This window comes from Lytechinus pictus, chromosome 2 (genome assembly GCF_037042905.1).
Source record: "Lytechinus pictus isolate F3 Inbred chromosome 2, Lp3.0, whole genome shotgun sequence".
NCBI classification, from domain to species: domain Eukaryota; kingdom Metazoa; phylum Echinodermata; class Echinoidea; order Temnopleuroida; family Toxopneustidae; genus Lytechinus; species Lytechinus pictus.
Genome location: NC_087246.1, coordinates 16,258,235 through 16,283,322, shown reverse-complemented (window position 1 = coordinate 16,283,322; position 25,088 = coordinate 16,258,235). Strand labels below are relative to the sequence as shown.

The 25,088-nt window shown below is 35.2% G+C and overlaps 1 protein-coding gene across 4 annotated transcripts; it reads right to left on the bottom strand.

Annotated features, from left to right (window-relative positions):
* Positions 1-263: 263 nt before the first annotated feature.
* Positions 264-25,053, bottom strand: LOC129254705 (SANT and BTB domain regulator of class switch recombination-like). 4 transcript variants are annotated; one of them, XM_064111067.1, is made up of 19 exons: positions 24,845-25,053; positions 22,145-22,398; positions 19,205-19,366; positions 18,566-18,633; positions 18,385-18,416; positions 17,484-17,524; positions 16,780-16,974; positions 16,470-16,528; positions 15,048-15,142; positions 12,940-13,005; positions 12,219-12,284; positions 11,673-11,738; positions 10,693-10,737; positions 9,428-9,551; positions 4,519-4,671; positions 3,631-3,779; positions 3,214-3,337; positions 2,610-2,700; positions 264-2,077 (listed from the first exon to the last, which is right to left on the bottom strand). In XM_064111067.1, exons 2-19 carry the CDS (start codon positions 22,341-22,343, stop codon positions 1,974-1,976), a joined length of 1,839 nt encoding a protein of 612 aa, XP_063967137.1. In that variant the 5' UTR covers positions 22,344-22,398; positions 24,845-25,053; the 3' UTR covers positions 264-1,973. The 4 variants fall into 4 exon arrangements, with proteins under 4 accessions (XP_063967137.1, XP_063967147.1, XP_063967141.1 ...); XM_064111077.1 differs by having other exon boundaries at positions 24,910-25,041; XM_064111071.1 differs by having other exon boundaries at positions 24,824-25,025.
* Positions 25,054-25,088: the final 35 nt, after the last annotated feature.

Sequence of the window (25,088 nt, the reverse complement as noted above, 5' to 3'; positions counted from 1 at the left end):
TATAGATATAAATATTTCCCATTCAATATAAGATATGTCTTAGCAGTTATCGACATTCATTTAAACAGAGAGATAGGGTGACATCGCCCAACTTCAAAGAAGCTCCGCTCAGTTGTTCTCCTTCCCATAACATGTTGGCATTAATCTCCTTAAAATTTTTAACTTGAATTTCAATTTCTTCCTATGATCTCAGGATCCCATTTATTATTAGTTTTGTAGTAGTATAATTTTTCATTTCATTTCTTTCTATTTTTCATTTTTTTAAATTTATCATTGATTAAAAATTGATTCATTCATTCATTCATTCGTTCATTTATTCATTCATTCAAATAATTTATTTATCTATTTGTTTATTTATCTATTTATTTATTTATTGATTCATTAATTTTTTAATTCATTCATTTGTTTTATGTGGGAGGGATTTCTTAGCCACTTGCAGTAATCCAAATCGAGATAAATCCAAGATGATCTAACATCACTCCCACTATACTCTCGCATCATGTATTACATTTAGTCTACAACCACTTTGTCCATTAAAGAGGCTGTCACACCTGGGCCCTGCAACACAAAGCTTAACAATCAATCGTAGAACATTTTGCTACGATTGATTGTATTGACTACAATGTACAATTAATCGTGAAAATCAATCGTACGATTAATCACCAACATTTGTGTTATGGGGCCCTGGACGATGTGCATGCTCATGATGTACGTACAACAATCCCTTTTATAATTCAATCCTAAGAATCATCATTTGACCACACAAATGAGTTCTTGATATCAAGAATTTAATTCTTAGAATAAAACAAGTGGAATTCCTCTGACAGTCTCACATACATTAAGCAATTTAATATAGAAGCAGTGCTGACTTTGAAACTAACTAAAATGAATAATAATTAAAAAAAAAGAGACAAAACTAATTTCATAACAAAGTTAAGTTGGTTGACCTCAAATGACCTGCGACATTGACCTTTAAACTTGTTATTTCTTTCATATCATCAAGTTATATGGAAATGAATGGATATGACAACTTACTTATATGACAAAATATCAACTTTCATCTAAGTTTTTAACCTCCTGACCATTATCTAATGACCTAAAATTTTTGCTCACATAACTGCTGATACTTGATCCTCCTTATATACAAGCTTTATAGAACATGAAAAGAAATACAGATCACTAAATTTTCAAAATCTTTCTATTCTTCAGTTCAAAGTAAATTTACAAATAAAGCTGAAATTGTGCCATGCAATCAGCTTCAATGGTCTATTCAAAGAAAGCTTCGTCTGCTCACAAACCTATGGGTCAACAATCCAATCCAATCAATTTCTATCTATCAATCAAACACACACGCACACACAAGAAAAGAAATACAAAGGATTCAAACCAGCATGCAACAATTCAATAAATCAATCCCTAAACAGCAAATCAGAAAAAAAAAAAATAAATCGTTATTCCCCATCGGTCAATCAATCAATCAATCAATCAATCAATCAATCAATCAACCAACCAACCAACCAACCAACCAATCAATCAATCAAATCAATCGATTGATTGATCGATTGATCAATCAATCAATCAATTAACTGATTAACCAATCAATGAATCAATCAATACACTGATCAACTTAGAGACAAATATATTAATGTGATGAAAAAAGTGAACAAATAAAGGATAAAAAGAAGTCACTAACTCTATCATTAATCCTCAAATGAAAAATCAGATTGAACTAACCCTATTTTTCATTTAACAATCATTCAAATACTTTATCAATCAATGGTTTCAATTATCCATCCATCCATTCACCCATTCTTTCAAAAACCCATCCATTCATTTTAATTAACTCATTCATTGTCAATAATGAATAAATTCATGTAAATACATTCAGTAATCCATAAATCTGCCTGTGATTATTCATCCCTCCATCCATCCATTCATCTATCTATATATTCGTTCATCCATCCATCAGTCCATCAAATTGGATAACTAATTGTATGTCTTACCTGTTTTTCTCTCCCAACTGTACTCTTGCTTGACTGTTTTCTACTAATAGGTACCTTTCTATATGACCCTCTTCCTACAAGGTCAACATGGAGATAGAAAACAGATTGTTAACACTCTTTTACACCACATTAACATTGAAACTTTCTTATCAAGAATAATTCTAAAAATATTCATACATGAAAAGGTTTCTTCTTATAACAAAAAGTGGACATTGCTGCCCCTCCCTCCCGACCTTATCTTACATGTACAGCTCACTGCTGGTTTGTTAAAACCTTTTATCACATCATCAGATCACTCTGAAAAAAAAAGTTTAACGACTACCAGTACTTATTCCATATCTTGCATATGGTCTGTTCTCATAAGTGCTATCAAATTCATTAATGGATGACTGCACCCCTCTACCACATCACCTTATTTGATATCTCAATTTGGTCTGTTCCTCATCTGTGCTGTGCTATCCCATTCATTCAAGGATTGCACCCCCCCCCTCAATCTATTCTCTATCACAATCTGGTCTGTTCCTCATCTGTACTATCCAATTCATTCTCGGGACTGCAACCCCATCCCACCCCCTACCACATCACCTTATTCTGTATCTCACTCACCTTTGGTCTGTTCCTCATCATCACCAACTTCATCATCAGAGCTATCCCAATCATCGGTCGAGGATGCTACTGGCTCTGGCTGGGCCTCAATCTATTACATAACAAATCAAATGTAAAATGATTTTCAAATAAATCTGTGCATAGTTCAACTCCCCCAAACCAATTCAATCAGAAATAAATCATACATTGATAATAAAATTTGTGAAACTTTGATTTTGAGAACGATCTGAGAATTAGACTACCTGCTGGTAGACCAAGGGGATTCAAACCCTGACAATTGATGAAAAAGAGGTATAAAGATCACATTTTGGAAATGAGCAAATTAAAAATGGAGTGATAGATTAAGATCAAACACAATACAAAGGATTTTATCAAATGAAAACTTTGCCATCCAAGGCTTACTTATAATCCCTGTTCTGCTTATTAGTCTAAACTAGTCTTTGTAAAATCTGGGCAAGGTCTCAAGTTCATGCTTATCTTGCTATAATGCATACTGCATAAGCGAACAAATTATACAAAGGACATATATGCAATTGTTAAAAAATGCTTTCCAGGTTGCTTGAAAATAGCCCATAAACAGACAAATAAATATGAATAGACTAACGTGCTTGGCAAAGGGCATGTTGTCATCAGGAAAAATGTCATGGAGATGACCTTTGACCCCCAGACCTTCATCAAGAACTCCACTCAAGACTTCATCAGCACTGAAGATATTGGCATCAGACCATCTGCAAATGATAAGAAAAGCCAGATGAACAGAAAACTCAACAAAATCACAAACTAGTTATTGATGATTAGCTTAATAGTAATGATAATGTCATATTTTACCTAGAGTAGCCACTTCAGTTCCAAAACTGTTCTGCCAGTGGGCTCTGGTTAACATGATAATTTTATAATTACCCCTGCTCTAAGATGAAGCTTCAAGATGGATAGACTTTAAAAAAATATAGGCGAGCAAGTGTTGCGCCCAAAGCAAGAAGGTTCGTGAGAACTGGACTATTACCATCATTAAATTACTTACTTTCCTGCTGTAACTAGAGTAGCTCCTGCACAAATGACATCTTTCCTATCAAGCAGTGTATCTAAGATGCTGGTTTCTGAGTCATGTTTGGCAGAATCTGACTTGTCAAGTCCCGAAAAGGTCACAAGATGATCCTTAACTTGGCAACCCTGAAAGTCAAAGGTCAAAGCATTGGATGATAATTAAATGTATGAAAGGGCATCTTCTGGGAATATCAACAAGAAATTATTAGGATGGATTTGAAGGTGTATTCAAGGCTTAAGATGATTTGATTTGAACAAATAGAGTAATAGTACAAACAAAACACCGAGGCCCTTATTCTGAAGTCGGTCAAAGGTCAGTCCCAAGGCACAATTATATCTCAGTGACACATATTTGTAAGAATGCAATGACAATCATACACATAACATAGCCCCTCTGGGTCTTTAAATTTGATCTAAACGCATTGTAACACAGTGGAGGGACACAATATTTTGGAGAGGCCCAAAACTGAGCACAAACGATCAGACCTGGAAATGGTATTGAATGTAACTGGGCTAGATACGCCACTGTTCTACCGTGCTACTGTAATTCCACTCTCCTAATTCCTGATATTGTTCCTATCAATCTCACATGTCACCTACCAGACTGGAAAAACATATTAAATTGTAACATAATACATTGTTAGCTCTCCTTCAAATGAATGTCTTGTAATCTACAAAGAAAACACCACTTTCTCCACCATTAGATTTGATCCATTATTACAGATTTCAAGCATTTCATGGGAATAATATTCCCTGGTTTTTCTTTGATGGGAGCAAGGAATGGATTGTCAAGCAAATGCTTCATGACATCTTCTATGTTTGCTTTCGCCCAATACTTTGTGGGTCACTTACAAGATGGACTCACCGTTACTTGTTCAAGAGGATCAAACCTATACGCTGGCTGCTCGCAGCAGGGGTAGGATCCTACCACTGATGCCTTGAAGGTATTATCAGAGTTCACAAAGACTGCGTTTTGGGGGTGCAGATGACACTGGGTGAATTCAGAACACTGGAATACCTGTTGGTTAATGGTAGATTGCTCAATAAATTGGTGATTTCAGGTTTAGTGCACCTTTTGCATTGGTGTTACACCGACTTTTCAATCAGCAAACCACCAAAATAAATAAGGCTGGACCTGGGACAGGTCTTGTATGTGAGCTTCAATAATGTGATTAGGACCACTTTTTAAATTCAGATTAGGTGCTGGAGCTATGGAATGCAACTTATTGTGCATCGAACACCAACACCAACCTCGAAATCAACAAATGCCTTAAAAGAAATTATTCAATGTTACCATCACAGAGATGCCAACCTCCAAAAAGTAAAAACAGTATTCTGAGAGGAAAAAAACAGTATTTTGATTTAAAAAAAAGTATTTTGTAAAATATAACGAAGCGAAACGACCGAACCGTGGCACAAAATAAAACAAGTGGAATGCCTCTGGCCGTCTCACCTGCATCACGCGATTCAATATAGCAGCAGTGCTGATTTTGAAAACTACTATAACTCGCACAAGATGTTCTTGGTTACATGATACTTGGTTACTCTTATTTCCACGTTTTATGAACTAGACCAATACACTTATAGAGATATGATGGCAATTCAACAAATACCCCCAACGTGGCCAAAGTTCTTTGACCTTACATGACCTTTGACCTTGATCATGTGACCTGAAACTCGCACAGGATGTTCAGTGATACTTGATTACTATTATGTCCAAGTTTTATGAACTAGACCAACACACTTTCAAATTTATGGCTGTAATTCAACAAATACCCCAATTTGGCCAAAGTTCATTGACCCTAAATGACCTTTGACCTTGATCATGTGACCTGAAACTTGCACAGGATGTTCAGTAATACTTGATTACTATTATGTCCAAGTTTCATGAATCAGATCCATAAACTTTCAAAGTTATGATGGTAATTCAACAGATACCCCCAATTCGGCCAAAGTTCATTGACCCTAAATGACCTTTGACCTTGGTCATGTGACGTGAAACTCATGCAGGATGTTCAGTGATACTTGATTAACCTTATGTATAAATTTCATGAACTAGGTCCATATATTTTCAAAGTTATGATGACATTTCAAAAACTTAACCTTAGGTTAAGATTTTGATGTTGATTCCCCCAACATGGTCTAAGTTCATTGACCCTAAATGACCTTTGACCTTGGTCATGTGACATGAAACTCAGGCAGGATGTTCAGTAATACGTGATTAACCTTATGGCCAAGTTTCATGAACTAGGTCCATATACTTTCTAAGTTATGCTGTCATTTCAAAAACTTAACCTCAGGTTAAGATTTGGTGTTGACGCCGCCGCCGCCGTCGCCGTCGTCGCCGTCGGAAAAGCGGCGCCTATAGTCTCACTCTGCTATGCAGGTGAGACAAAAAGGGAATCACTGAAAATAATTATAAAAGAAGAAAGAAAGAAAAAATGAATTAAAGAAAATGAAGGAAAAAAGAAAGTTAGAATAAAAGAAGGATGAAAGAAATAATTAAGGAAAGAAGAAAGGTTTCCTTCATTCTTTGAAATAAATAAAACAGAAAAAAGGAAAGAAAAAGAAAGGAAGGGATGATGAATGAATGTTTGAACGAAAAAAAAGGAAAAGAAAAAACATGGAGGATGAATGAAGGAAAGAATTTTTTTTTTATTCCTTGAGAAAAAGAAAGAAGAAAACAGGAAGGGAGGGAGAAAGGAAGGAAGGGAATAGCAAAAAGGAAAAAGAATGAAATAAAGAATGAAATAAAGGATGAAAGAGAGGAAGGAAAGAATAAAAAAGAAAGAAAATAATAGGAGAGAAAGAAAAAGAAAAGGGAGAGGAAGGGAAAAGGATGCAAAGACAATTTTAAGAAATGAAAAAATGAAAGAAAAAATTGAATAAAAAAAAGAAGGAAAGTAAGAGAAAGAAAGAAAAAAAAAATGAGGGACATGTAAGAAGGAAAGAATGAAGAAAATAAATGAACACAGAAAAAAGGAAGGAAAGCTAGGAAATAATAAGAAATAAATATAGATGGAATGGAAAAGGGAATTTAGAAAAGATAGGATGGCGAAAGAAGGAATGGAAAAAGAAAAAGAAAGAGAAAAAATCAGGAAGATAAGAAAGAATAAGGGAAAGGAAAAGAAAAGGAAGGAAAGAATGAAGCGAAAGAGAGAGTGAAAGCAAGAAAAGAATGAAAGAAAAGAAGAAAGAGGGAATGACAGAAAGAATGAAAAGAGAAGAGGAGAGGAAGGGGAAAAAAATAAGGAAAGAAAGAAGAAAGGAAATAAAAGGAAAGTAAGAAAAGGAAGGAAGGGAAGAACAAAAAATGAACAGAGAGAGAAAGGATCAGGAAAGAAAGCTAGGAAATATTTGAAATGAGATAGAACAAAAAAAGCAAGCAGGAAGGATAGAAGAAAAGAGGGAAGAAAAAAAGATAGAAAAGAAAGAAAATGAACGAAAGAAAGCAATAAAGAAAGAAATGAAGAAAGAATTAAAGAGGAAAAAAAATTCAAGCTTCAAGCAAACAAAACACGTAATCATCTAACAAAAATCTTACTGATATTTGTCTTTTTATAATATATTTAAAAATTGTTAGAAAACTAAAATCTTTTAGAAACGAATAAAATTTCAAAGTGAAACATTGTTAAACTTTAATAAAATGAACATCGCGGCATCACACCATCTCTCTTCCCATTGCTTGTCTTCTTGTTATCGGTACGGTGCGAACACGAGAAGACTCAATTTCACTCAAAGCTGAAACAACTAGACCGATCTAGTAATGAAAACTCGATAACTTGCTCCTACGACTACATCACCAAATCATTAATCTGAGGATCCATACATATGTAATTAAAAAAATGTCCTGCCGATTTTGTGATTATTTTGTTGGAAAAACTGTTAATCGTGTGAGATTGTTCACTTTGATTCATAGTTTGCAAATCTCCTCCGATCATGCAAGCCTGCCACACACTACACAGGCCAAGCCACGTGCGGCAGCTGGTACATGTACACTGTATGCTAACTTTGCGTGTGTGTGTGTGTCTGTGTGTAGATCCCAGAAAATCACGGAAAATGGCTTGCAGGTTGAATTGATCTGAGTTAGTTTTTAACTTTGTTTTTTTCTCTCTCTCTTCTGTATTTTTGCTTGTGAAATATGGGAGAACTTTGTAAACTTTAATCTTACACCAAAAAAGGGCACGTCTGCCAGGTAGAAAAAAAGGGCACGGCCTTTTTGGCCGTGAATTTATCACTTTTTGTAAAGGCATCACGGCCAACTTATAGGGGCATCGACGGCCTGGCCGTCAATTAATTTTATGGTATACCTTAATTTATGCCCTGCACAAAGCACCACCACATTGGGGATTTTTTATGCGTAATTCATTACCGCACTACCTATCGTAATGCTCACTCACCTTAAAGGAGAATGAAACTCTTGGACCAAGTTAGCTTTTGTGAAAGCAGAATAATTAAAGAATAAGATCAACAAAAGTTTGAGTAAAATAGGACTAGCAAAAGAAGAGTTATGATCATTTGAATGTCGAGATCACTGATGCTATGGAGATCCTCCCATTGGCAATGCGACCAAGATCTACGATGTCACAGATGAACAACTCTCCCCGTTTGGACACTGAAAATATACCCCAAAACATCTCTTTTTGCTCATTCTAATCATATGACAAACGATTCATCAATGATATAATGTTGTGAAACCTCTGTACTTGTCCTCTCATAAAGAGAACACCTCACCTTGTGATAGACTCTATAAAAGTGAGAATGTAAGTGAAATAAGTACTAAAGTAATGAGGGAGTTGTATGTGTGTGACATCACAGATCTTGGTCGCATTGCCAATGGGAGGATCTACATGGCATTAGTGATCTCAATATTCAAATGCTCATAACTTTCTTATTATTCATTCAATCTTCCTCAAACTTTCAACAATATGTTTCTTTGATTTTTTTCTTTGATATGGATTCAGCTGGTTTCAAGGGTTTCATTCTCCTTTAAACACCCAGCTAGCTAAACACAATGCATATTGTACACGATCGAAATTTTAAGAAAACGTATTTTACAAAGAAAAAAAGTAACGCCATATTTTGGGTGAAAAAACGTGACAAATACGGCAAAAACGTAACGGTTGGCATCTCTGCCATCAGTTTTGGATAAGAATTTTCATCAGAAATTGCAGTCAACAGCCATCAGAGTTATATATATTGGATATCAAACCGAATCGATTCAATATACAAATAGCGAATAGGCATGAGTGCGAGATTTCACATGAGGTGAAAGAAAGATGCTCTATTTAGCCAATTTGAATAGAGTGTCTCTTTTTCTAACCGAATGCGAATCTCGCACCATTGCAAGAATAAGAATATTCGCTATTCGTGTTGTACAACGCTTCAGAGTTTGGCGAAAATATGAAGAAAAAATTTGATGCAGTAATCTATGAAAAGGGAGCAAAAATATTTTTAGCCAGCAGGCTATATGCGTATTTCACCTTCATTTTTTTTACTGAGCACAATGAAGTGAATCTTATTGTGACGTCACCTCCTAAAGTCATGGAATGGTACATTTTCGATGGTACGTCGTGTGTGCAACGGTACAAATGTTTGACATTCAGTCTCCAATTTGCTCGCGTACAACAAGCTAAGTAGGCGTTGTACAATAGATTCCCATGAAGAACTGTCTGGTCAACAGTTATGATTGAATATTAAAGAACACTTATTTCAATTCATCAACAGCTTCAGATAGACAAAACAATATTTTAAACTATTTAACTTGTACAAACCTGCTTACACCTGGAACATTTGAGGATGTTTAGTTGACCCCATAGTCTCCAATAGACATCCCTCCATGATTTCAGTTCATTGTGCAGAGCTATCAGGTAATCATTGATGTCCCACGAGGCAAGTCTGTACATAAGCAAATAAATAAACATTATCATGAAAACAAGACATGCTAACTCAGATCATATAAATTTTGGATAGTACCAGTTGTCTAAACATTTTATGCACAACATTCCATCTTCTAACTAAACCTGTCCACTCCCCTAAATTCAGAGTAAAATTTATGACATATAAGATCATTTTGTTTAGTGCTTTGTATCTTGCAGAAAATTTACTACATACACTACCAGTCAGATATCTTTGACTCACCTTTACCTGTAAAAACCATAGATTCAGTGGACTGAATCTATTGTTCTCTTGTTTTTTACAGGTAAAAGTGAGTCAAAGATATCTGACTGGTAGTGTAAATATTAACCATTAAGGCTCAAGTCTGACTATAAAACAGCTGTTGAGAGTTGAAGCACAATATACAAGGGTGCATTTGGACTCCTGTTGGATTGGAGATTGGACTTTTCAAAATACCAAGAGCAAAGAATAGAGATCTGGGACCCATTTCATAAAGAATTACAGTACCATGGCAACAGGGCTCTGCAGCTAATCACAATCAAGGATTCCCTGGAAGTTACAATACAGGCAAAGTTACAAAGGTCATATGTTTGTATGAAACAGGCCCCAAAAGTTTACAAAAATTGTACTGAGTTGATTGCATCATATATATACTTCAGCATCAAAAGACTGCATGAGTCAAGTCACCTTTTTGCTTACTCTTGATTTTTTTATCGATTAATTCAATATATATTGAATTATACTTCACATGTTGTCTTCAGCTTTTCTATCTATGCTGGCTAAAACGAAAGTACAACAAGATCCCCCAACGAAGCAGCAATAGTCTTACTGGAAATGGTCGATAGACGATTATACTAGATGGTTTAAGACAAAGATGATTGGAATAAAGCCCATGGGATTAAATCTGGGTCCTGTGTTAAACAAAAAGGTTTGTGATGGAATGTAAATGTAACAGAACAACTCTGATGGGTCATGGTCAGTGTTTCATTCAGACTGCACTCTATAATGATATTTTTTGGCTTTAGCCATTTAGTGATTTATTGCAAACCTTTGAATTACAGAGATTAGAGAGGCATTCAATAAAGTGGGATTAGACCCAGTGGCAATTCCCAAAAGGATATAAATTCAAACATATGCTCACCTTTCATGATGATAAAGTAGTTTACCAGTCCTGTCAATGCTTAGCCTACAAAGACAAATAAAATAAAGTCATCATAATCATTTGGGGCAATGGATAACTCAAAGCCTTGTTTGATCAGCTTTTGTAAAAATTGGCAAATTTAGTGTTCGAGTTCGATTTCAATGATAAAACCAGAAGAGATACAGCACTAATATGAGATATTTACAGTATATACTACTATAAACATTGATAAAAGACTACAACAGACTAAGGGAAAGTACTATTCCCTTTGAGCATTCATCATAAACAAAAGAACCAAACAAGCATAAGGGAATCTATACATGTACAAGATTTATTCAGTACCATAAAAAATAATACTTTGATTCTGCAAGATCTAAATCCTGCAACCTTTTCATATATTCACCTATTCTTTCAATTTTTTTTGGGTAAAGTTTGTTTCTGACAATGTGACATATTATCTTAACAAAAATGCCAGTTGTGGTAACAATCTCAAATTGAGTTCAGACAGAATACCCCAAAATGACCACCAAAGTCTTTATAATGTATGAATTAAAAATATTTGCCAAAGAACTCTGATAGGAATTGTGTAATTGTAATTTTTTTAAAGCAAAATAAGCATCGCATTCCAGACAGATAACAGGTCTTTTTACAAGCAATTAGGTGATCTTCACGGTAATGTTTTTCAGCTTGGATATCACTATTTCACAACGTTCAGTTTTTGTAGTTGTACCAGATCTAGATTTATGATGCTATGTCGATAATTAACCTTGGTTTTAAATACTTTCTTATGAAATCAGTGTTTGTTGCGACTACAGTCCTTCATCTTTAACTGGCCAACAATGTTACTGATACTGTTCATGCATCCATTAATAACAAGTCAACTGAAAAGATCCAAGTTCCAAGTAAAGAAACACAAATAGATAACAAACATCTGACATCCACAACCTACTACAAAGCTGACTGAGCTGATGTATACTCACCGACATGGAATACATCTGAGCTTCCTCTCTGACATTCTAGTAAGGATTCGCTTACAATGTTGACATCTTATAAATGTAAACAAAATATGAAGAAAACAGACAAAATGCAAGAATAAAACAGAATTCAAGTAATATATATCCTAAATAAGTAGTCTCTACATCATCAATTAGTAAGATATTGTCATCCTCATTGTTATGATCATCCGAAGCAGCAAAAGCAGGAAGAGTAACATTACTCTTAGTACCACGAGTATCATCACCATCATCATCATCATCATCACCACCACCACCACCATCATCAGCATCATCATCATCATCATCATCACCATCACCATCATCATCATCATCATCACCATCACCATCACCATCACATCACCATTATCATCACCCCCACACCACAACCATCATCTTAGCCATAATCATGACTGTCACTGCCTTCACCATTCCACTTTAACAGACATACATGTAGTCATTTCCTTCCCTTGTTTGCAAAAAGATATAACCTACCTAACGTATTACACTTTCAAGAAGATGAGCTGTACTTACTTGTACATTGTTGCAGTGGGTTTGGATGAGTCACAGAGGTTCTCAATTTTCTTCATAAAGAGCTTGCTGAAGTGACAAAAATATAACAATGTATCATACCTCACAACGTACACAGCACACAGATCATAGATTTATTTGATGAAATACATTCTTTGGTCTCATCTAATATCTCTCAACAACATGTTTTTTTTTGTATATCATTCAAATGAAGATAGCAGAATGCTGGATCTTATCTCAAAACTACGAGGTTCTATCTTAATTCAGCCAAAGCGATGGCAAGAAAGTAAGAAGAAAACAGGGTACTGTATTACAGAGTTGCACTTGATCTCAAATATGGATAGCATGTAATGTCATAATATGCAATGTCCACTTAGATATCAAAAGAGTGGAGGAAAAAGAATAGTTGGCAATTACTTTTAAGTTCAGAGTTTGTTGGTCACATATGAATGACATAGGATCATTAAGCTAAAAACCTACAATAAACAGTCAATTAGTTTGGGTTTTTTTTTTTTTCCAATTCAGATTGAAAAAATATATCATAATCTCTCATGTATACATGCATATTGATAAACATAAAGATGAAATTGAAATATAAAAATGTAAACCCTTAAAATGAAGCAAGTTGATAATGGCATTGTAAATGAAAGGGAAGAAAAAAATCAGAAAAATAATGCTCAAATTTCATATAACATTTACAAATAAAGATATATTCAATAAATACCTCTTGAATTTATCTTTTTTGTCTTTCACTTCATCAGCCTCCACATTTGTAAATAGACTTGAAATCCTAAGTATAAAAATAAAATAGAGGATGTCAGCACTAGAATATAACCATATTTGTTTATCCATGATGTTTGGTAGTACATGTATATTGTTTTACTACATTGTTTGTTATCGGATTTTATACCCCCATCTCACTAGGAAGGCGATCGTGGAGACCATGGCGATCTGTGTAAATCCCGCAAATCGTAGCAGAATCTTCCTCGAATTCTATTTTTAGCCTGCGAGACGATTGCACTGCAACTTCTATGCGACCGACCTGCGCTGAATGCGATGGTAATACGCTGAAAGTACGACGATGCCACTTTCTTGCGACGATTCGAGGCAGATGTGATGCGCTGCTTCTGCGATCAAAGCGATCGTACAACGAGGCTCATACGCTAATTAGGACCTCGGTACGGTTATGTTACGTTCATGATGGGCTCTTGAAACGATTTCAAGCAATCGGCATACTAATCGCGGCACATGACACATTTTTCAGTCGACTGCCAACCTCCGACCAACATGGATGTCCAGAATTTGGTTGGACTTATACACATTGGCATTCTAAAAGATGATCAGTTATAAGTTAAATGCGAGGACAGGAGAAGGAGGAGGCCAAAAAGATACAGGGTCCGATCCTGGCTGTCACCCAAGTCATAATATACAATACTTTTAACATTTCATTCAAAAGATGTCGATGAGCCTAATAGTTAATATGAGGGATGCATCCAGAATTTCATAAAAGAGCATAAAAATCTTTGATATTCTGTTTATTTTTTTCCACAAAGTTTGTCACTCAAAAATATTTGGTAAATTCCTTTCAAATTTGCTAACAAGAAGTAGTCTACTGATGTGAGAGCACTCATAAAAAGGAGGGGGAGGGGGGGGGCACAATGCCAGAATCTCCCTAAAGATTGCCTTTCCCAATCAATACATTAGTGATCGAATCATTAACAAAATTTGATGTTGTCTACTGTCACTGTGGTTAGAATTTAATTTATTTTCAAAACATAATCAATTTATTTATTTCTGCAGAGTTAACCCATTTCGTCATCAAGACATGTGAGCGTCTTTTTTCTCTTTCCAGCTGGCTCAGCAGTAAGATTTTCATCCTCCTCCTGTACCCCCTCCTCTACCTCCTCCTCCTCTACCACCACCATAACCCCTTGATCTTCCTCTTCGACCGCCGGCCTAAGAGGGGTAGCTTGGGCAGCTTTCCCTTTTCTGGTCCTTTTTCTGGGAGGTATGTTTGAAAACGCCGTGGTATCGCCTCATAATCTGTTGCAAATATGATAATCCGCCACCATCGGCACGGCGTTTTATAGCAGCGCGGACGGTTGTTGCGCAATCGCTGCCCAGTCATCAGCGGCGCAGCAAAAGCGCAACGCGAACGCCTGTAGCGGGCTGAGAACGTGTGCCACATGCCACCCAAAGAAGGAAGCGTCGTGGTGGAAGCTGTGTGAAGCGTGTCGAGCGCAAGGCAGTCGCCTTGTAAACGGAATTGCAAATTGTCTTGGGAACGGGCCTGAAAACCACGGGCGATCGGTGCCGCTTTTAATGCGCTTATACTACGCTTCATGCGTTGGGGCTCCGTTACAGCTACGAATATGTCGTTTGTAATACGCTCATGACTCGATTTTGATGCGCTTTAGCACCTCCGCGATCTCGCTACGTAAGTTTTGAACATGTTCAAAATTTTGTGGCGACCATAAAGATGGTGGCGATCCTTGCCGCTTCAGAAAAGATCAAGGTACGACGGAGAAGATTGAAAAGATCAAGGCACGATCAAGCTACGTTATACCACGCTTTGTCGATTTTTGACGATCGCAGTGGAATCGCCATCTAGTGAGATGGGGGTATTAGATCACCTCTTAGAAACATGCATCCTAAAGTCCAACTTGTCACTTTGCCCAATAATCATTAAAAGAATAATAAATAACCTTTACCTTTACTAAAATCTCAAGCTTTAAAGGCATTTTCAGATTTAATTTTTTATGCATGAATTACAGTGTTCAGTGTATTATAAACTTTCACAATCTAATTAAGATATCTTTATTTATTACATACCTGGTAACAAGCTTGTCATTAATACAATTCATATTGCAAGGAGTAGAAACAATCGCTGACATGTGTTTGTGACAGAAATCTATGCATTCATTTACCTGTGAAATAAATCAATAATATCAATAAATGTAAACTTTACCTTTAGAACATCTTTATTAACATGGAAAGAGGGCATGGTGGTTCACAATGAGTTAAATGGGCATTAAAGCATAGTTTTTATGCCTCTGATCAAGGCAATATCTACATTGCTCTTTGGTGTCTTCTTGATGGTGATGCTACAGGACTGTCCTCGAGATGAATAACATCAGGGCCCCGTCTTACAAAGAGTTACCATTGACCCAATCAATCGTAACTCTTTGTAAGGTGGGCTGCAATTGTAACATGTCTGTAAAAACCCCAAAACATTATGCTTGTTTTACTTGTTTGATATTTGCCTATTGAATGAAGCTCACATATACTTTGAAATCATCACTTTTCTACATAAATTTGCATCAAAAGGAAAATTGTAGAAATAAAAAAAGTTGCTAATTCGAAGCTCAGGTTTTTTTCTCTTAAAATTAGCACCTTTTCTTTTCTTTTTACAATTTTCCTTTTGATGCAAATTTATGTAGAAAAGTGGTGATTTAAAAAATATTGCCAATTTGAAGGCTTTAGTTTAACATCTTACTAAAAAAAAATTAGCATCAATACTGATCCAAAATAAATTGCTTTAGTGTATCTATTATTCTCTCCTTTTCATGATGCATTTTGTATGATTTTTATCTGGCTCTGCATCAAACCAGACCGTACATCCCACATAAAAGGAAACCCGTTTTCAGAGATAGATTTCATAATTATGTTTTTTTACATTTGATAGTCATGATAGGAGTGTAATCTCATTTATAATTTGAGAGCAACAGCTTAGCAAAACGTTCACAGGTCGCAGATTGCAATCAATAAATATCAAGACATAACAGAAACGATTTGCGCAGAAACTTACATGTGAATCTAAATCCACTCTTATTGCAGGGCTCAGTGAGAGAAAGTTAACAAAGAATGCATACAAAATGCTAATGAGCCAAATCGTGGAATAAGCAGTCATCGCATCACAAATCCATCTTGTCCAATTTTTGCTCCATGCAACCTCATTTTGAAACTGAAATTTCAAACTTGTCTTGCTCATTAATGCGGGAAGTGTTGGTCTCATATTAGGTATCAAAATATTAAGGAATAATTGCATTGTACATGTATGATGACATAAATGAAAAAGACATGGGAATCCCTGTTTCCTTTATTCTGGGATGCATTGTATAGTGATTTCATCCTGATTGATTGCAGGTCCACCTCCCTGCAAATGTGATCTTTATGCGTAGATCCACTGAACATCCTGACAAAAAAAGCAGAATATTGTGAATTCAAAGGCAGGAATTCTCAGACATGGCTTACCAAAGCATCCATTTTGAGGAAGTCAGATGATATAAGGATGGATATCACATTGCTAGCCTCTGAAAGAGAGAAGGAAGGAAAGGGAAAGGGCAAAAAAATTATCAAGGACAGATAGATAATTGAGAAATTGTTCATCTTTTAAATCATATCAGTTCTAGAAGGTTATCACTTTCTGACATTTCTCATAAAACATTGCATTATTCACAGAACCTTGGTATCAAGTGTGTGCAAAGGTTTGCTTGGATAATTCAATAGAAATAGGAACTAACCATTAGCTGAATAGAGGGAAAATACAACAAATGTTTGATACCTAGTTTGGGGACATAGGCTACCCTCTCTGGAATATGGCGATGGACGTAGCGCATGAGCCATTCAAAGATCTGTACATCGCAGTGGACAGAGATATCCACTTCCTCCCAACGCTGGGCATCCAAAGAAAGGTACTCAGCAAAGTATTTCATCTCGCGGACCAGCAGATCACGCGGGCAGCTGAAGTCGCGTTTTACTGGTTAGAAACAAAAAATGAGATGAAACATAAGAGGTTTTGCAATGATGTACAGACTGCATTCTTAGACGGATGCTAGAATGCTTCTTTCATTTAATAAACAAATAATAAGAATCCCCTTGATACACTACAGGATGAATCATATTGGTGTTAAAGCTTAAGCCAAACCGGTCAAGGTCAGTAAGCAATCAAATACTTACTACAATGTTTAAAGTCAGAATTGTGTGAGCTCACCATCCATTTATTAAATTATATAATTTCTAGAAAATGTCACAAATTTTATATTTTTCTGTTATTCTCCATTAATTCAAGCATCCTCCTCTGAACACAATATATTTTGAATAAAATTCTTCAGTACATCTTTGAGATTTTACTGATTGTTACAAACATTTAAAAAAATATCAAAACTGATATATTTTTGTATGTGAAATAAATTTGACAACAGAACTACATTGTTAAACCAAAAAAAGGAATACAATGAAATTTGCTGAAATACAGATGTAACTTACCATTCTTGGCTTCGTCACAGACATGTATTACAATATTAGGGCTGAAACAAAATGAAAATAGAAATTAAAATACAAAATTCTCATGAATATTATTAGTAAATTCAATCTCAGCTCAAACAGCTGAAGAAATTATCAATTAAAATATGGAATTACTGTGTTATAGATGAAGCAAATTAATTGAAATATTTCAAATGAAATTTTATTAATTTTGTTGGAAAGTTATCATAGAAAGATTCTCTGCAATAAAAATGCAAGAAACAAACAACAAATACATCCACTTTAATGTTTGGGCTGGACAACTGTGTGTAGTCCTATCAACATTTCCTAATCACTTTGAGGCAGTTCATTCCACAATTATCTCTCACAACCGTACCTAAATCTAATATCCAATTGGTTTTTTTCCAATTTAAATGTGCATCTTTATCACAGTTATGCTACTTTAATTCATCGTGGGGCAGCATACCGACTCAATCATCTATAGCGGTATGCATCAACAATAAGTTGTCAATGTTATGTTTATGTGACTGATATAAGAGTCAAGAGTGCATAGCAAAATTTTCGCATGTAGTGCATTTTGACATTACATTCATTCATCTTCATTCCATTCATATTTCTTCATTGCATTAGGTTTTAATCATTGATCATATTTTTCTGGCAACCTTATGCGTACGAGTTATGCTTTTTAAAAGGTTCCTTATATTTCACATAACTGTATTTGTTTGTAAAACAGTAAATGTAACTTTTGTCATGTTCTCATTTGCTGAAGATTTTGTGAAATATGAAGTAATAAATGAAAGAAAAAAATCAAATGAATTCACTGTTTAATTCTTATAAATGAATTTAATTAAAAAGACATTTTTACAATCAATTGTTGTTACATCTAAAAACAAAAATCACTTACCCTTCAGATTTCCCTTTATTTCCTGAAGTTTCCTGGATAAAAAAAATATCAAACTTGAAAAGAAAGAAGGCATTTTCCTATATATCTTTAGGATAATTGCTGCAATTACATCTGTTAAGCATTGAAATGCAAATATCCAGTTAGTCTTTGTGATGAACAAGCCTGAAGTATGTAGTCTTACCTTTTGTATTTTTCCTTGAGTAAGGTTCTTTGCCTCTTTTGTCTCGATGAGATTAGATGCTGTCACACCTATTTCAAAGACAATTAGAAATTTGAAAATTTTGATTTTTCATACACCAGTGACACTCATATTTACATATAGGTGAGTTTAAAGACTTCTGACAGTAAGATATTTTTAAAAAATTCCTGATTGTTACTCGGTACAAAAGTAGTGATAAATAGATCATAAAAGCTGACTTTGCCTAATGCTAATAATTGCTAATTGTGAGAAAGCTAAGATGAAAATATTACCAAACATCACATAATAGGCCTGTTCACTAAATGATTAAATTTCATTTTCCTGTGAACCTAATAATGAGGCATTCATTCAACCAGCCAATAATAAAAAGGCAATAATACTTGGAATACATTACTTGTTGGCAATTCCAGGGCAAGCTTTCAGATTTTAAAGAACAGCTCTTGTTTCAGAAAATGTTTATCAACTTTTACATAAGTAAACCAGACTGTAATAAGCTCTCTGTAAAACCTTCCCTGGGTATCGAACAGTAATCAATGTTTGCACCCATGACTCAAAATTTCTACATGACACATGTACCTGTACTTCATCTGAAGACCTAATTCAAAGTGTTTAAAAACTTACCTTCTGTCTCCTGTTGCTTTGCCTTCCCTCTTGCCTTGCTGTCTTGCTGTAAGCTGCTGTTTGGTCTGCCATGACTCCTGTTGTATGCTCTCCGTCCGCTGTTCTCTGCAGTCTTACCCCGTGGAGCTGGCTTTCCTTGAGCCGCCATGGTGGAAAAGTTTCCTGAGTTACAAAATGCAAGGAGGAAAATAAAAACACATTAGAAAAGAAGGGTGGGTACCTGGTTTGATGGCCAATACGGGTGATCATATATATTTTACATTTTTTCGACCTAAGTTTGGCTTACCAGCTAAGTACTTGTAGTTGCAGCAAACAATGCTTTCAGGAGAAAGTCTATCAAACTTAAATGTCACCAGATCATTGTATTACTTTCAGTTCAGTTTCAGTTTAGTTTATTTCATTTCCATTTTCTGATAATAAACATAACAAACATATATATACATATGTATAAATGTACAAAACAAAATAAGTGTTATAAGTATACTTCAATAATCAATTAACAAATTCGTAGGAAATAGATGAAATGTATACAATTTTTGTTCAAGATACATTTTGATGATTAGACAAATTATAGATTACAGTTAGCATGTGAAAATGAAAATGAGGGACTTATTAAAAAGCGAAGCTTGTAATTGTAAGCCCCTTAGGATAAATTTGTAGTAATCTTAATCGTATGTAATTAAAAGTAAAGTAAGACAATCTAGACCATATATGAAGAATGGCAAAATAGGTTTGAATAACAAGGAAAGAAAGGGGGGGGCAGTAACTACATAGGTTAGATGGATAAGCGAATATTAAATAACTGGGGGAAAAACAAAACAAAAAGAAACGATTATGTGCCCAGCAGAAAAGGAAAGGGGAGGAGAAAGAGAAATAGGGTCGAGAGGCAAGTATTGTGGAAAAGATAAAGCAGTTCATGTGTTTCATACATTGTACTCATTAAGGAATGAGAGTTTTAGGTGTTTTTTGAAGGTGTTTATATTTCTATATTGTTTAAGGCTTTGGTGAATACCATTCCAGTATTTGGGACCTGTATAAATGATGGTTTTTTGTGCGAGTGTGGTTCTAGTCAGAGGGGGGTGATATTGGTGTTGTATAGCTTGTCTTGTGGGGTATGTATGGATGTCAGTGTTTTTGGTAAAGAGTGAAGTAATTGCGGTGGGTAATTCGTTTTTTGATAGCTGGAACATAAAAGTTCCAAGGTTCAGGAGATAGAGATCGTGGATTTTTTGTATTTTTTTTTTTTAAATAACGGGCTTGTATGAGCACGGTAATGGGCATTTTCAATTATTCTAACAATTTGTTTTTGAAGCAAAAATATTCTATTAGTTTGTGTTATTTGTGAATTACCCCAGGATAAAATTCCGTAGTTTAGATAAGGGAGGATGAGGGTTGAGTAGAGGGTCAAAAGTATTTTGTGAGGTAAAAATGTTTTAAGTTTGTTGATGACACCTATGTTTCTTGCGATCACTCTACAAAGAATATCAATGTGTGTTTTCCATGATAATTTATTGTCGATGAATATGCCAAGAAATTTTGTTGATTGGGTAGAGTCAATATCAATGCCATTAATGTTAATGTTACCATGGAGCGTTTGTATTGTGTTACTAAATAATATGTAATTTGTCTTTTTTATGTTTAATGATAGTTTGTTCGCCCGTATCCAAGCATGGACCGATTTCAATTCGGTATTCATAACATTAATCAAAGTTGTTGGGTCACGATGGGAGAAAAATATGTTGGAGTCGTCAGCGAACAGAATGAAAGATAATAGTTTAGAAGATTTATGGAAGTCGTTTATAAATAATATAAATAATAGGGGGCCGAGGAGTGATCCTTGTGGTACACCACAATTTATGTTTTCCAGGTGTGATTCGCACCCATTAACAAAAACGTATTGAGTTCTGTTAGTTAAGTAATTCCTGTACCACTCCAAGGCCTTTCCTCTAATACCGTAATAAGCGAGTTTATATAAAAGAATATCATGATCTATAGTGTCAAAGGCCTTGGAGAAGTCCAGGAATATTCCAAGTGTGAAGGGATTTATCAATAGCTTTGATGACTTTATCGACGAGTGTAATCATAGCGTGAGTTGTTGCGTGTTTTTCACGGAAGCCATATTGGAATTCGTTGAGAATATTGCATTCGTGAATGAATTTAATCGTTCGAGTATATACAGTTCTTTCTAATATTTTTGAAAATGAAGTCAATAATGATATGGGTCTATAGTTGCCCATATCTCGGGTGTCTCCTTTTTTAAATATAGGTATGACCTTGGATTTTTTCATTTGTGAGGGGACGATACCACATGTTATTGATAGATTGAATATGTGTGTTATTGGTGTCACAATTTCTGAGATGACGTGTTTTAGAATTTTATTCTTGATTCCATCGAAACCTGGGCTTTTTTGAGAGTTTAAGTTATTTACAATGTCTATGATCTCGAATTCTAGTATTGGGGCAAAAAATATTGTTTTGGGGTTGGGATCTTCCAGAAAACTGGAAAATACTTTTCCTGAGGGTTCGATATCTTTGGCAAGATTGGGACCAATACTTTACATTTAAGCTAACTCTGTGACATGAAATCTTAGATGAAAAATTACTAAACTGAAGATCACTGTGTGGGCCGATGTATTAGAAAGACTGAATCCTTGTTTTGTCAGTTTCTCAGCAATTACACAATTTCTACCAGAATTGGCACATTATTTTTACTCGCAAAAAAAACCCAAACACTTTAATAGGTTTATTGGATTCTATCTTTAAATGAATTTTACATTGTTACCACAACTCACATTTATGTTTAAAATAATTATCATAATAGTGTTGTTTTGCTAATGAAGAAAATTAGATTTTTTTAATGGAAAGTAGTTAGCAAACATATGTTACTTCCAATATTACTCCTCCCTCCAAAAAAGAACCACCACAACACAAAATGCTTACCAACATGGGATAAGTCACCAGCAGCAGACTGCAACTCTTCAAAACGTTGGGCGCATTCCTGAGGCATGGTGCCTGGGATCAACTTGGCAATGGCATCCCAGTTTTTCGGCTGCATGTCATTGAATTCTGATGTATTCATGAATGTGCGTAACATGAGATCTAGTGCCACAGCACGTGACGGATCCTCTCTTCGGGTCATGCTGCTACTGGTATAAACCAAGCTGGTCAATATTCTTCATGCAGCAAAAATTCCTCTGAAAAGCAGTGATAAAAGAAAAAGCACATTTGAAGTCTGAACATGCCCATGAAACATTGCAATGACAAGTATGTGTAGCCGGCAGCTGCAGCAAAGGAAATTTGCTGATTATCAATCAAAGACTCACACATGACATAGTTCAATACTATCAATACGAAGTCCAAATGCTTGCTAATTAAAGAGAAGGCAAACTTGAAATTACTGACCAACTATATGGTCAGTACTCAGTAGAGTCCATTTTCATACTGGTGTTAGGGGTCCTGTGTGCAGCAGCCCCTTCCAGGGCTGTAGGCAGCCGCCTGCTTATCAGGGAGTAGCCATGATAGGCCAATAGCTTTTTATTACTCCCTAACATTCTTTGAGTATTTTTTTGAAATCTTACAATTGTCATTGTTGTTTTATTTTCTATACGGAATCATTTGATCTCAATGTATTGTATCTCGTTTGTTTCTTTAGAATAGGGTAAATAAAGGAATTTGACATTTGAATTTTTTTTACACACATGTAGGGTGGTTTGTTTTTTAACCAACCCAACACAAATTTTTTCTATTGTGGTGTAAATAAACATTTTGGCAGCGAACTATGGACCATTGGTTTCATTCTATTAAATAAAAATTAATAAGGCTTAGAATTAGATCTACATGTATGTTTAAATTTTAAGTTTACCTTTGTCTTTAGATTTTAATTTTTCTGTCCTTGAGTGGTGTCAATTTTTCCTGACATGAATTATGTTAGGCCAGACTAGATCTATTCATGATTAAAGGTCAAGTCCAACCCGGAAAACTGTTGATTGTAATGAAAAGTGAAAAATCAAACTAGCATAACACTGAAAATTTCATCAAAATCGGATGTAAAATAAGTTATGACAAAATAGCGATATGTACAACTCAGTGACATGCAAATGAGACAGTCGATGTCCCTCACTCACTATTTCTTTTGTTTTTTATTGTTTGAATTATACAATATTTAATTTTTTACAGATTTGACAATAAGGACCAACTTGACTGAACCATATAGTATTAAGCAATGTTAGTTCCACATGTTCAGGGAGGAATTAATGTTGTTTCACTTGACAATGAGGAGAAAATTAGAATATTTCATATTTTACGTAATAAAATACAAAAGAAATAGTGAGTGGATGACGTCATTAGTCTCCTCATTTGCATACCGACCAGGATGTGCATATAACTGTTTTGTGAAATTAAGCGAAACTTTAAAATGTTAACTTTCTTTAATATTTTACATCCGATTTTGATGAAATTTTCAGTTTATGCTTGTTGGATTTTTGTCTTTTTATTCAAATCAACTTTTTGTTGGGATGGACTTGTCGTTTCTTTCACTATTTTTGGTGCATCAACATTAGTCAAACTAACCAAGACGTTGCCAAGATAATTTCTGAAGACTGAAGGGATATCAAAAATACTTCTAATTTTTATTCACCACTCTGTCCACTGCCACTGGCAACTCAATCAACTCACAGCCACTCACTTATAATATTGTCATTAACATAGAAAATAATCTTTTTCTGTAGGCCTATTTAAGTTTTAATTGAAACAAACCAAATCAAAATTAAAATTAATAGTCTAGCCTAGGTCTAGGTTATCATCTCGATCTAGAACAGATTAATCATTAGTGTTTATATGACACCTCGATAGATCCTTGTGATTTGATTGGTTGTTTGATATTGTTCATTCAGCCCATTTTGCAATGACGTCATCAACCGTGCAATATTTGATCCATACGATTTTGTCCATTGCACGCGCGCACCGAGGTTGCAGCTGCAGGCACCAGCAGTGCGCATGTTGTAATGACGTAACAATCAACAGACCGAACTCGCACTGCATGAGCATGACAGTTTTGCATCGAAATTCATCAATTTTTTTAGGTGTCATATAATTAACCAAATAATGATATTTTTTTCATTCGTGCAATGGACAGAATACTTCATTCCGTGAAAGATGAAATAATGATCCATTCAACGAGGCGTAGCGGAGTTGAATAGATCATTTCATCTTTCACCTCATGAAGTGTATTTTGATTTATTGGCATTGCATGGCTGCATTTGCACTGCACTCATAAACATTCATTATTTGTATTGTAATTGTAGACCCACTAACATATAACATTGACAAAAAAGTAAAAAAAACTTGGAGTTGGAATTGGAAATCCAACTTGAAAATCTAAGTTTCGTTTGCTTGTTTCTATTTGCGAAAAAAAAATGTTACTAGTAGGCGTTAACTCTCTATTTCCCCGCGATTTTTGTTTAAGATCGGGCGCCTGACATCCGCTCCGCCCGGCCCCTTTAATCTTCACCCAGTACCGTAGGGGTAGTAGGGCAGGGGGCCCGCATGATGATCGGGATGTCGGTTGTTGCCGCGAAGCAGCTAGCCAGGTCAAGCTCAAATCAAGGACAAAAGTCTTACCAGTACATCATCACAACTCACAATGAATCTTAAGTTGAGTAACTCTAGTTAACGTTGTAGAAATTCTAATTTAGTTGATTACGCACGGTATTTTTTTCTCTCACTCAGTCTTAGCATAGCCATAGGTCCATGGTTTCAGGATTGTTGTTGTCATGTCAGGGCTGGCTTGAGGTCACTATAGCTAGCTAGCTAGCTAGACATTGGTACTGGTAGAGTCTATTCTTTAATGGGTGATTTTAGTGAATCTTGTGATTATGAGTGATTC

What these genes read in the sequence shown, in the direction of transcription:
- LOC129254705 (XM_064111067.1), bottom strand. Translation starts at nt 22,343, where the DNA reads ATGACCCGAAGAGAGGATCCGTCACGTGCTGTGGCACTAGATCTCATG. An exon ending in CTCAAGGAAAAATACAAAAG is followed by an intron (nt 18,417 to 18,565) that starts GTAAGACTACAT and finishes TTTTTTATCCAG; the next exon opens with GAAACTTCAGGAAATAAAGG. An exon ending in AAAAAAGATAAATTCAAGAG is followed by an intron (nt 12,285 to 12,939) that starts GTATTTATTGAA and finishes TTGTCACTTCAG; the next exon opens with CAAGCTCTTTATGAAGAAAA.